Source organism: Perissodus microlepis, chromosome 12, assembly GCF_051167445.1.
Source record: "Perissodus microlepis isolate ML-2025 ecotype Zambia chromosome 12, ASM5116744v1, whole genome shotgun sequence".
Classification (NCBI taxonomy): Eukaryota; Metazoa; Chordata; class Actinopteri; order Cichliformes; family Cichlidae; genus Perissodus; species Perissodus microlepis.
The window spans coordinates 17977577-17990351 of NC_140472.1; the positions used below are offsets into that span (position 1 = coordinate 17977577).

At 40.9% G+C, this 12775-nt stretch overlaps 1 protein-coding gene across 4 annotated transcripts; it reads right to left on the reverse strand.

Annotated features, from left to right (window-relative positions):
• Positions 1-233: 233 nt before the first annotated feature.
• Positions 234-12184, reverse strand: fancg (FA complementation group G). 4 transcript variants are annotated; one of them, XM_084945341.1, is made up of 14 exons: positions 10813-12181; positions 10166-10262; positions 9137-9262; positions 8838-9010; positions 8253-8406; positions 7797-7927; positions 7561-7707; positions 7203-7363; positions 7020-7086; positions 6622-6938; positions 4212-4252; positions 3956-4129; positions 3201-3315; positions 234-1070 (listed from the first exon to the last, which is right to left on the reverse strand). In XM_084945341.1, the coding sequence occupies exons 1-14, from the start codon at positions 10879-10881 to the stop codon at positions 977-979; spliced, it is 1866 nt and encodes a 621-aa protein (XP_084801467.1). In that variant the 5' UTR covers positions 10882-12181; the 3' UTR covers positions 234-976. The 4 variants fall into 4 exon arrangements, with proteins under 4 accessions (XP_084801467.1, XP_084801466.1, XP_084801465.1 ...); XM_084945340.1 differs by having other exon boundaries at positions 10166-10265; XM_084945342.1 differs by lacking the exon at positions 234-1070 and adding an exon at positions 1078-3118 and having other exon boundaries at positions 10166-10265; positions 10813-12184.
• Between the last annotated feature and the right edge of the window lie 591 nt (positions 12185-12775).

Genomic DNA, 12775 nt, shown 5'->3' on the forward strand with positions numbered 1-12775 from the left:
GGAGTTTGTTGTTACTGAGTCTTTTGGACGAAGGTTTTTCTTCTTATTGGTCCTTCGACTGAATTCAGCCACCCAATTAACGTTCACCGCGTTGATATAGAATAATCACCAAAATATGAAATTGACTCTTTCTGTTGGTAACAGCAAATGTGTAAGATTAAATTTATGGAAGACAGATAACACATGTATACACACACTTTCAAGGTAAATAATGCATTTTTTCCAAGAAAAACAACAGGATATACTTCATTTATTCAAATTTAAAAAAAAAAAATGAGACAAGACGTTAGATAGCAATACATTTTTGTAGCTTGAAATTTGATCAAAGACATCCTAAGTAAATTATGTTCCCTTAATGGATTGTCGGCTAACCCATCCACAACACCTCATTCCAAACTTTTTTAACACCAGCCATCACACAGTCTGATATATGGTATACATCATTTATCAAGGCAGTCCATCATGTAATGATCAATGTCCAGTTTATCTTAATGGAGATGCTGATGGAACAGTTGTCAGCTAGAGTGTGGTATGGTAACTAAGCTGAGTATTATACTGGAGGAACTGGCATGACAGATACTTTTCCCTGTATGGTGTGTGGAGGGGGGACTGCAGTGTAGCTCATTGTTTTTTGTTTTTTTTGCTTAACCGTTTTTGAAAATTCAGCTGACAGTGCATGTACAGCATATTAAAGGTTTGCTAATGTAGAGAGAACTTTATTGGCTATATCACCTCACCAGACTTTTCTTTCTTAAAGCCAGTTCAGCAACTCCAAACAATGTATCCCCTAATCTTCCATCATTTCATGCATACAATACACATACCCTGTGCCCATCCTTAGTTTCAAATGCTTACAGTAAGCTTTATTTTATTGTCCCTGTAGGTCCATGTTTGTATGGCGTGTGAAATGAAACCCATAGCAAAATCGATCCAGCTCATTAAGTCACAAGTAATTCTTCTTTTGTCTCCAGTCTGATTAGGTAAGGCCAAGTTCCTGTATTCTAAGGCGCAACTCCACAGAGTCCAACAAAGGGCCAGACTGAGGATCCTGTAGGTACAAAGGCAGTTTTCTGCAACACAGACAAAGATTAGAGTCATCATTGCATAGCTAATGTATCTGCATATAGAGAAGTGATTAAACTATCAATCCTAGGGAAAGAGGCAGGGAAGACCCTGGTCAGGTCAGACAACCTTCCACGTAGTTTCATCACAAATTAACATAACATGTGTGTCTGTGGGAGGAAGCCAGAATACCCAGAGAGAGAACCTGCAAACTGTCAGCTTGTATTTTGTGAGGTGACAGTGCTGACCTCTGATAACCACTGGAATAACATCCTGGTCGGGCCAAGTATGTTAAACTCCTGCTAGACAATCCAGCTAAATCAAACTCCACTTTGTGTGTGTAATTAGAAATGATCTCAAATCCCTTTTGAGTGCTTGTTCTTGTTTACATGCAATTTCCAACAAAAAACAACAAGAGCGAGAACAAACAAATTGTCACCTTGTGACTGACTGTCAACCAACAACAATGAAGTTGCTGTTTCATTCATGCTCTATTAAGCCATAAGATGTAATCACTTAATTTTAATTCATCTTTAAGCTTTCTAAGCCACTTTATTTGTCTCCAACTTTTTTTTAGCAATAAGCTACAGACCAACACCTGAAGGAGTGTCAATCCCTGTGCAATTTATTGAGAAACTGCACTGTGTAGCTACAGCACAAATTCCTGATTTATTTAGCTCATCCTTGACCCCAACTAAACGTTTGTGTCTAAATTGAAGAAATCTCCTCAAGGCATTTGAGAGAAATTGCTTTCATGAGAATGGAAGGAATATACAAACAGCCGGAAAACATTTGCACATAGCGAGAGAAATTGACTGAACCACAGAGGACTAGCGATGGCAATGTTAAGGCTAACTCTTTAATACACATTTGACCTTATATTACCTGGTAACATTTTTTGTGTATACTAGCAACAAAAAAAAAAATGGCACAGCAGTATTTTGGACACATCTGAAACTGTGCTGTAGAGAAGGTTATTGAACAAACTGTGATCCACCACGGATAATCCTGACCACCCCTGCAGAATTTACAGGACATGCAGCTGAAAACCTTCTCCAAACAGGCTAATTTAGGTCCTCGCCATAAACACAGATAAAGGAAATCTTTAAAGCTCATCCAGTATCTCCAGATCACAATACATCTGACTAGCTGATCTAACCGTCCACCATATTTTACACTGTCTGACATATGATGTACTTACCTCATTTACACCATTACTGGTTCATTTTATTTTATTGATTTTGAGCCATTTTATTATTGTGTGGTGCAATTGTGTGATGTTGTATTATTATTATTATTGTTATAATAAGCATTTTACATTTGTACTGTATTTAAATATTTAAATTTCTTTCAGTTATATTTTTACCTATCGAGTTTCTTTTTTTCTCTTTATCTTTATTTAACTTTCTATCATTTCTACCTTAATGCATTATTCAGATTTTCTTGAAATACTGAAGGCTGTTGTAACTCAAGAATTTCCCAACTTATGGGATATATAAAGCACATCTAATGCTTTATAAATATTGCTGTGAATAGGAGTTAAAAGATGTCCACATCTATTGAAATTAATGCTGAAATGATTCTGCTATCGAGTTGTGCCCTAGCCTGGAAATCTATGTGGTTACAGCAATCTGACAGCAGAAGGGTTATTAACATTATGAAAATTCACTGAATGCAAATTGAGGAAAAGCTTTGAATGTGACTTTATCAAAAGACTGAAACAGTGGCACTGGTATAGCCACATATTATACTGTGGTATTGAGAAACCTGCAAAATAAAAAAAAATGCATGAATTGTATAAAACTTGCCAAATTCCAAGGTGTCAGTGCCTGTCAGTAGATGCAGCTAAGATATCAGTATGAGAGGCCAGTATGACATCCTTCCTGGATAAAAACATCAATGACCTAGTTTTAAGAAAGAAAAAAAAAACCTAGGTGACATCCTTTTCGAGCTGTTGTGTACACAAGATATTCAGAAAACTTGACCTCTAACCTTGACCTTATCATGCTCCCCAACTGTGTCCCGGAGTTCCAGTCACCATAGGATCAAATATCTTCTACAGTATGACGTACAGCAGTTAACATTATAAACTTCAAATGTAGTGACGGCATTTAACAATACAAGAATGAAAGCCTTACTCCACTGAGGTCTGAGTCGTGAGGCTCCAGGTCTTTTCCCAGCAAGCTGCTGCCTCGTGCTTCCTGCCAAGCCTCCATAGCACCTCACCGCACCACAGCCCAGCTCCTGTATAATCTGAGACAACACATACAGCACAACGACGTGTTATAGCACAATACCATGTAAATCAAATCCACACTCAATACAATCCTGTGGTCTACAGCGTTATGGCCCCTCCCCTTTTTGTCTCTGCAGGGTTTCCTCCTGCAGAGGACAGTAGTGGAGAGGGTCATTGGGATAATTGGTTTACACCTGTGTAGCATATTCCACATGGTTTAAGCAGGCCTGAGCTCCTAGGAATGACACCTCCAGATTTTGTTTGTTTCCTCTTTCACACCGATGCCAACATCAGCACATACATGTAATGCTCATCCGTGCATCCATGTAATGACTGATACTTCTGACTCCTCATACCTCATGTTTATTAGTTTTCTTTATGGTAAATAAAACAATGATAAGCAATACAACCTGTCTTGTGTCCCCTATTTGTCACTGAGTGTGGGCCAATAGTGAAGAACAATGTGATAAATGTTACATATAAGAAAAAAAGTATTATATACACTGATGTATAAGATTAGGAGTCTATGACTTATATTATTTTCTCTTTGTATGACCAGCTAGCTACAATGACAGAGTACTGCTGATATATCAAATGTCAGAAATAGCTTCAACTTCTGCTATTCACAGGATTAAGTTACAGCTGTGGCGTGTATACCTGGGAAGGCCTGCAGGCTGAGCTGGAGGTCCCTCAGCGCCTCTCTCAGCTGGTCCATCTGGGTGAAGCTGATACCCCTCCATGCTAGTGAAAGCCCCTTCATTCTTTGCAGGGCGCAGAGATCTTTCCCATGCTTAACATTCTCATCTGCAGCAGGGATCTGTGGTTGGAAATCTGTAATCGACCATAAAATACAGAAAATAACAGAAAGACAGAAAAATCTCCCAAGTATTTATAAACTCATTAAGGTACTCACCTCTGTTTTTTAAGTGCACCTTCACCAGCAGGTTGATGCACCTGTAATACAGAATGCAGTGTTTTGTTTTACAGTTTTTTCTGATGGCTTTAACCCTAACTGTGATTCTTATAGCACAATTCCTAAAACTATTAATACTTATAGCAAAACCACTCACTGAGTTTGCAAAACTAAAAGCACAAACACTGCTTTGCACTCAGTTTGCAATTTTGTAACACACACTTTGCAAAACTGTAGGCACAATTCACTGCACAACACTCTTTTTGCAGAACTTTAAACACAACTCACTGCTTACACTCAATTACCAAATTTCCAACACACTCCTAGCAAAATTATACACATGTATGGCTATCATTAACACTATTTTGCCAACTGTCTGGCACACTTTCACATGTGAAAACTGTTTTAGATAATTAGTCCACTTTGCAATCAGCCTAAGCACTATAAACAGGCCACAGGTAAGCTGTCTATGTGGAGTACAATGGAAGGAGCAGTAAGAGTGAGAAGAGTGAGAATCAGAGGAGGCCGAGGGAGAGGACGTGGAGGTGAAGAAGTTGGAGGAAGAGGACGTGGAGGTGAAGAAGCAAGAGGGTTAGAGGAAGTTAGAGGAAGAGGACAAGGAGGAGCAAGAAGAGGACGAGGAGGGGAAAGAGGAAGGGTAAGAAGAGTAAGAAACAGAATAACTGATGACATCAGAGCTACAATAGTGGACCATGTCATCAACCATGGGATGACCCTGAGGGAAGCTGGCCAACGGGTTCAGCCTAAACTGAGCCGCTACACTGTGGCAAGCATCATTAGGACATTTCGAAATGAGAATCGGTAAGTACTTTGTAGCACTGCCATACTCTAATGAGAAACACAACAGTACCATTCATGCAAAACTACTGAAATTGTTACTTTACAGAATTGCTAGACGTCCAGATGTTGGGGGCAGAGGCAGAATGTTCACTCCAGAGCAAGAGACCCATATAGTGAACATGGTGATTGCCAATAATGCAATAAGACTGCGCGAAATACAGCAGCGCATAATTGATAATGACACCATCTTTCAAAATATACACAGTGCAAGCATTTCTGCACTAAGTCGTGTACTTGCGCGCCACAGAATAAGAATGAAGAAAATTTACAGAGTTCCTTTCGAGAGAAACACAGAACGTGTAAAGTAACTGCGATATGACTATGTGCAGGTAAGCTAGTGTCATTGGTTCTGAATTTGGAAGTGCATACTGTAGTGCTGTGCATGGGCCTGATGTGTTGCATTTGTTTTGTCTTGTCCAGAGAGTGATGGAACTAGAAGCAGATGCAATGGGACATGAGCTACTTTTTGTAGATGAGGCCTGTTTTAACCTCAGTAAAACCAGGAGACGTGGCAGGAACATTATTGGACACCGTGCCATCATCAATGTCCCAGGACAACGTGGTGGTAACATAACCATGTGTGCAGCTATTAGCCAAAATGGTGTTGTTCACCATCATGCAACCATAGGCCCATACAACACTGCACACATTATTGCATTCCTGGACACCTTGCATGACATGCTTACTGTTCAGAGACCAGAGCAGACCCGATATGTCATCATATGGGACAATGTTAGTTTCCATAGGGCTGCTTTGGTCCGCAACTGGTTTACAGACCACCCATCCTTCATGGCACTCAACCTCCCTCCATACTCTCCATTCTTAAATCCCATCGAGGAGTTCTTCTCTGCCTGGCGCTGGAAAGTGTACGACCGTCATCCTCATCAACAGGTAGCCCTTTTACAGGCAATGGAGGAGGCATGTGGAGATATTGACCAGGCATCATGTCAGGCCTGGATACGGCATTCAAGGAGATATTTTCCCCGGTGCCTTGGACTGGAGGATATCGCATGCGATGTGGACGAAATTTTGTGGCCGGACCCAGAAAGACGACATGATGTAGGCTGATTGTCTTTTTTTTTCCTTTTTTTGTGAAATTCCTATTTTGTGTTCTGACTTTGTCTTGGTTTTGATGAGTGTGAATAAACACCAATACTTGAAGTTTGGATCCTTGTATGTTTACATGACACTATGACAAAAGTGTGACCTCAAATTGACATCTGTACACAGAGAAAGCAAAAGCCAGATGTGTTTTGTATTCATACCATCAGTGTGCAGTTGGCGCATTGTGTGCTTAGTAGATGATGGCTTGTGTGTACTGTTTGATATGTAAACACCATTTTTACGAAGGTGTGAAGAGTTAATCTAGCTGTGTTCGCTTTTGCAAGAGAACTACAATGTTTTGATAATTGGGTGACAGGTTTTCTTATTTGTGTGTAGAGTTTTGCAAAAATAGCCAATAGTTACAAAAAATGTGCTTAAGCAATCAGAAAAAACTGTAATAACCAAATTACACAGAAACAAATAAAATTACTTTCATCTCTCACACCTCGTGTAATGAGTCACAGCTTGTTTCCAGTCCTTCAAGTGAGCGTGGCAGTGACCCTGGAGGAGGTAGGCAGCTGCAGCCCAGAGGAGCATCGCCACCTTATCTTCACCCTCCACACTCAGACCCCTCGCGTCTCCTCCAATTCCTTCCTCTGGCTCTTCCAACACCACTTTCTCTGGTACCAGCTCCAGTGTCGTGCTGATGACTTCATTGCAGAGCGCCATACAATCTGCAGGACGCCGGGTAAAGAGCAAGGCAGTGCCAGCCTCCAGGTAAAGCTCCGGCATCCTGGGGAGGACAGAAACCTCAGCATCAACCTGAGGCAAACAAATACATGTCATTGAACCCATTAAGGAGAATTGAATTGTGATTTTGTTTGTTATTATTTTCACTCTTACTGCATGTTGATCCTCTGAGTGAAGAGCAGCCAGCAGATCCAGATAATGTTCAACACCCTCAGTAACCCTGCAGAAACATCACCAACACTCCACTGTTAATACAAGTATACTTTTCTCCTCCTCTCTATTGGCATTTTCTGTTTTGGAGTAGAGGTCAGCTAGCATCCCTGCTGCTCTTCTTACCTGCCACTGAGCACACACTTGAGGGCAAGGCTGTAAAGGACACTTAGGGCAGACGGGACTGAAAGAAGCCTGCTTAGTGATTGGCTACTGAGGAGTAAGGACGGAGAGAGGGGATGGATACCTCCCAGAACGGGCTCTGTAGCAGGGGGCAACATCAAAGTCTGTGGGAAAAGATAGGTCTGATGTTTGATGCAGGCCTGAATTTAACTGAAAATATGTCAGTGATCAAAATAAACTTCTTTATCTTCATCTGTGAGGCTTCTAACTTAAAAATATATGTACATGCAGGGATTACCGGCATTCTTTCTCTCGTCTGCATGTATGGGCTGTATATGGAGAGTGTATGTGCATCACTCACTGAGTGCAGTAGGCGAAGAGCCTGTATCTCAGCCTGTGTGTTTCCCAGCTGTCTATAGATGAGCATGCTTCGGTACAGAGCACACACACAACGGGAGTCTGTCTCGAGTGCCCTCTTGTAACACTGCAGTGCCATCTGTGGGCGGTTCTAGAGACAATCGGAAAGACAAACACTAACTTAAGACAACTGCTTAAAGGCTGCTCTTTTGTTTATATGATTACAGTGCATGTGTATACCATATGAGCGAGGCAGGAGCCTGAAAGAAGGTGTGTATATGCCACTAGAGCCCTGGTAGCTGGCAGGGCAGAAGCCGCCTGTAGATCAGACAATGCTTCTGAACTCCGACCCTCATTCAGCTTTTCTGCACCTTTTTTAAACATGTGGAGTCACACAGAGGAAGTCTATGAATACATCACAGTCATATTTCACCATCATCAGTGTTCATAGCTGTCGCTAGTGTAAAAAGACACATTAGCAACACACAAACCTTTAAACATGTCACAAATACTCATTTTGGAAGCATGTAATAATAGTTTGCTAACAAGGGATCACCAAGGTGAAATGTTAATTTGCAAGGCAGAGAGCAGAAATCTACACTATGACTTATGCCTTATTAAATATGGTAGCATGAGCAGAAACAACTATAACTGAGCCTCAAAAATACATTGCTAAAAAGCATGAATGTAGCCAACCTTGAGCAATAGAAGTGCAGATCTGTAATAATTCGGTAAGCCTTTTCGGTTCCATCACCAACAGAGGACTCTTTGACAACCTTCCTTTTGCCTCGCTTGGACTGCCATCCCCAACTCCATCACATACTATCTCACAAAGAGAAGACATCTGCTCCTGCATGACATGAAAGAATACAATAACTGAATCATTTTAAACAAGAACAAAAACAAATCCAAGATCAACCTTCCATCTCCACTTGACAGATGGGGACTGCACACAGGTCTTTAAATGCTTATACACTGTGGAGTACCATTAATGTAGTTTGTATTACATGCAGTGACAGAAAACACTGGGACAGCATGAATCCAACAAATAACTGTGGGAAAATAGTTTTTACCAACTCTGTGTCAGGTGACTTACCGGTAATTTCTACAAGGTAACAAAGAACAGCCATGAAATTTGAGTCAAAATCAGCACAGTGATTTTTCCCATATAAAGCAGTTAAACAGGCATCTCATGTGGCTAATCAATGCATAGATCCTATAGTTTGTTTAAAACTAAAAAGAAAGTAGAAAGCCGTGGACATAACCTAAAAATCATCTTACCTGTAATTCCCCTATATTTTCTAGCTGGCATTTGGCCAGCCATAGTGCCCACTGCAGACAGAGGAGGTACAAAACATGAGGATGCAAAGCTGTGTTTCCCGCTGATTTAAGCCCTGCTCTCCACAGCACAAGCGGATCAGAAGTATCAGCGTTATTTCCTGTCACCTGTAACACTGTAAAGAACAAGGGCAGGCTGTAAAATTCACACTTGAGAATCTCTGAACTTACAAAAATTTGGATTTGTGGCATTAGTTCCTGAATCATATCATATATGGCAATTTTTTCACACAGAGGCCTACCTCGCTCAGTGGCTTCTTTGAGGAGCAGCTCAGCTTCTGAAAATTGAGACTGAGCAGTAAAGCATACACACGTATTGTACACCACTGCCAACTCCAGCTGCGAGTGATCTACATGAGGAGGGATACCTGCAGAGGAGAGACGCGTAAAAAAAACTGCATTAAGTTAAATTATACGGCGTCATGATTTCCTTTTTTAAATATATATTTGTCACACTTGCATGCTTCAGATCATTAAACTAATTTCAATATTAGACAAAGATAAACTGAGTAAATCAGAATTATTTTTTTTTATTAAACCTTCAAAAAGTTCAACCTTTCATTTCATCAGCCTACAAAATATTCTCCTGTCTTGGGGATCGAGAAGTCTTTGTGTTTGAGCAGTGGTTTTGTCCTTGAACTCTCCTATGGATCCCATTGTTGCCCATTCTCTTTCTTATTATTGAATCATCAACTCTGACCTTAACTGAGACATATGAAGTCTGCAGTTCTTTAATGTTGTTCTGGGGTATTTTCTGACCTCCTGGATGAGGCGTCGCTGCACTCTTGGAGTAATTTTGGCCTCCTGGTCACTCCTGAGAAGTTTCCCCACTGTTCCAAGTTTTTCTCCATTTGTGTATGATGGCTCTTACTGTGGTTCACTGGAATCCTAAAGCCGTAGGAAATTGCTTTGTAGCCCTTTCCGGACTGAAGGATGTCAGTGAATTTGTTTCTCGGGTGGTTCTTTGGGTCGTGGCATAATGTGTTGCTTTTTGAGAACTTTTCACTTTGTCAGACCGTTTTAATTTAAGAGATTTCTTGATTCAGCTGGTCTGGCAGTAATCAGACCTGGGTGTGGCTAGTGAACCTGACCTCAGCTTTCCGAGGTGGGTAGGTTTGGATAGCTTTTTTTTTTAATGAATAGCTCTTGATAAATGAACTAATCATTTACATTTAAAAAATGCTTTTTGTATTTACTCAAATTATCTGCGTCTAATATTAACATTTGTGATGATTTGAAAAATAAAATGTGACAAATATATCACATAGTACCTTGGATTTTCCTCAAAAGTTTGTGAAATTCAGAGGAACACCACCTCAGGCTGGACTGGCTGTGGTCTCGGCTCACAGCACCTCCACCTGCCTCCTGCTGCTGAAACAATCAAGTGAAAGCAAAATGACACCATGATCAGGATGTACCACAGTGTTGGATAAATTTATGTCAGATACCTTCATGAGAGTATTTTTGAGCGCACTTCACATTACAAACTACCATCATGAGGGATACCCCCTACTCCTTTCTTATGTTTGGTATAAGTGGCTTTGTGTAACTTAACGCTGTTCTACATCTCCAATAATAATCCAAAACAATATCATAAAGAAGACTTCATGACTTGTTCTCCAGGTAGAGTATTTTACATAATTGTATAACACCTTAATACATACGCAAACCTCTTCTATTTCTGTATTATGTTACGGTAGGGAGGCTAATATACAATCATTAAAGAAAAAGACAGCACAGAAGGACTTCAGTCTGTCAGGAGAAAAACTGGCTCTGTTTTACATTTTAGCACATGAATTAAACTATGAGATTTTTAGTCATCAAATCTATTCGCAGTTACAGTTTTATTTGATGTTAGTATTGCTAATTAATCGCAGAGCTGTGATTAAATGTAGACCTGCTAGCCGGCCTTACCCACCTTACACTTATTTACCAACTCGTTGTTCTCCTGACTCCACTTCTCGAGTAAAGAGGGCGGCTGATACATTTTAACCACACATCACATCGGTGTTTGGTGAAAAAGCTGGAGTGGTTTCGTTTGAACTTTCCCTCGTTTGTCAAAGAGAAGCGAGCAACGCAGGAAATAAAACGTTACAGGCTGAGTGGCAGCGGGGCTCTGCTGCCCCCTGTGGACACATGTGGGGACGACACCGGCATTCTGCTGACTGACCAGCAGGTGGTGCTGTGACGGAGTCAAGTTTAGATGCTTTCTAGAAAGTTCAATCTCTGGGTTTGGCAGAGCCATGATCAAGCTGTGAGCTACTTCTCTATGGTCAGTAAATTTCCACAGTTACAAAGCTATTTTTTATTATCTGCATGACTGCTGTGTAGTTCTGAAAAAAAGCATCAGCCTCAGTTACATGCATAAACATGCATGCACACATACTCAAACACACAGAAGTCTAATGTAAGGAAACACTATCTAAAACCTTAATTGAATTACAGCTGATTCATCCGTTAGACTTCCGGACTACCATTTTTCTGGATGTCATTCCCAAGGTGACTCCCTGTTTTGTCCCCCAGTTCCAGTCACACCCTGTCATCCCTCCTTCAGTGCATCCACTTGTTCCCTGACGACTGTGTTCTTCGTTGTCTGCCTTCCAACACAGCCTTGCAGCTCTTCTGTTCTCTGATAGTCTCAAATCACTGAAATGTCTAAATATACCCCTCTGAAACAAGGGAAACTCCACAGCCTAAACTCAGTGCACCTGCAAATGCAAGATATCATTCCTCTGGGACAGGTTTCACTTTTTTCTGACGTTTTCCTCTGCATCGATTCTGCTATTTTCCATCTCTGTATCTGTCTCACTCTGCTGCTGTCTGCCCATCCATCGCTTCAAGGACAAGGCCGCTACATGGCAACATCCTTTGTGCTCTTCTATCAAAAGCCTTTGCAGTGGCAGTCATCAAGCTTTCAGCTATATTGAAAAATGTGACTGATTAATTCACCTATGACAGCACAGGAGAGAGGATTATGTTAATTCTGAGAAGCAAAAGCAGCAGACAGACTGCAGGTGACCTGTTATTTGGAGGTCATATTCCAAGCAATATATCTTAGTTTGGCTGTTACGAGATTTTTGGTTTCAAGTAACAGATACTCGTGCTTTCAGGCCAGACTGTTTTCAGTTACTGCAATAACTGCTGATAAACCTCAGATCTGGCCTGCTGCTTATATTTCATGTGCACTTACATTTTGACATGCGCTACAGAAAGTGCCTTTCACAGCAGAATCCTGTCATCTCTGTTGCATTATCCTCATCTATAAAACATGCAGCCAGTGGATGGAGGGGCTGTGACGCATGTAATTCTTATGCTGGAGAACCCCCACCCCCACCACCCCACCCCAAACGTGTGAGACATGATGCAAAGCACACAGAGACTTTGCGTGTTTCATTACAAATGTAGCACATCTGCTATAGAGCACTTAAGTGTCACACATCTATGGGTGTCACTGAGCTGATGACATTAATGTTACAATAACAAAGAATGGCTGAAAATTAGAAATCACTGCTGTCTGCTAAATGGTGGATTCTTCCAAATATTTGTTCATATTAAAGGCGAGGCCTACAGTTTCCCTTTAAGGTAGAATAAACTCACTCACCCTGAGTGATCAATAGGTGCTGTATGTGCTCTTCAGAACTGCTCCTCTTCTCAGAGCAGACATCTCTTTAGATCAGCAGAGGCAGCTGTTTGGGGTTTCTGTGAATGCTGTATCAGTGTAACTCATGCTGCTGTTTTTGGTTTCTGTGTCATTTGTGTGCAAATGACACAGACTTGCAATCAGATTCTGCACATGTTAAAATTGCTCTCTCAAAAAGAAGCAGAAACTAAGTGACGGGAAGCTGCTTTCTGAAAAGGGGAAAGAAGGAAATATTCTTTGT

Coding starts and splice junctions, on each gene's coding strand:
- fancg (XM_084945339.1), bottom strand. CDS start 10,881: ATGTATCAGCCGCCCTCTTTACTCGAGAAGTGGAGTCAGGAGAACAAC. Junction 8,407..8,837: donor AAAATATAGGGGAATTACAG/GTAAGATGATTT, acceptor CATGTCATGCAG/GAGCAGATGTCTTCTCTTTG. Junction 3,316..3,955: donor CAGCCTGCAGGCCTTCCCAG/GTATACACGCCA, acceptor GTGTTGTCTCAG/ATTATACAGGAGCTGGGCTG.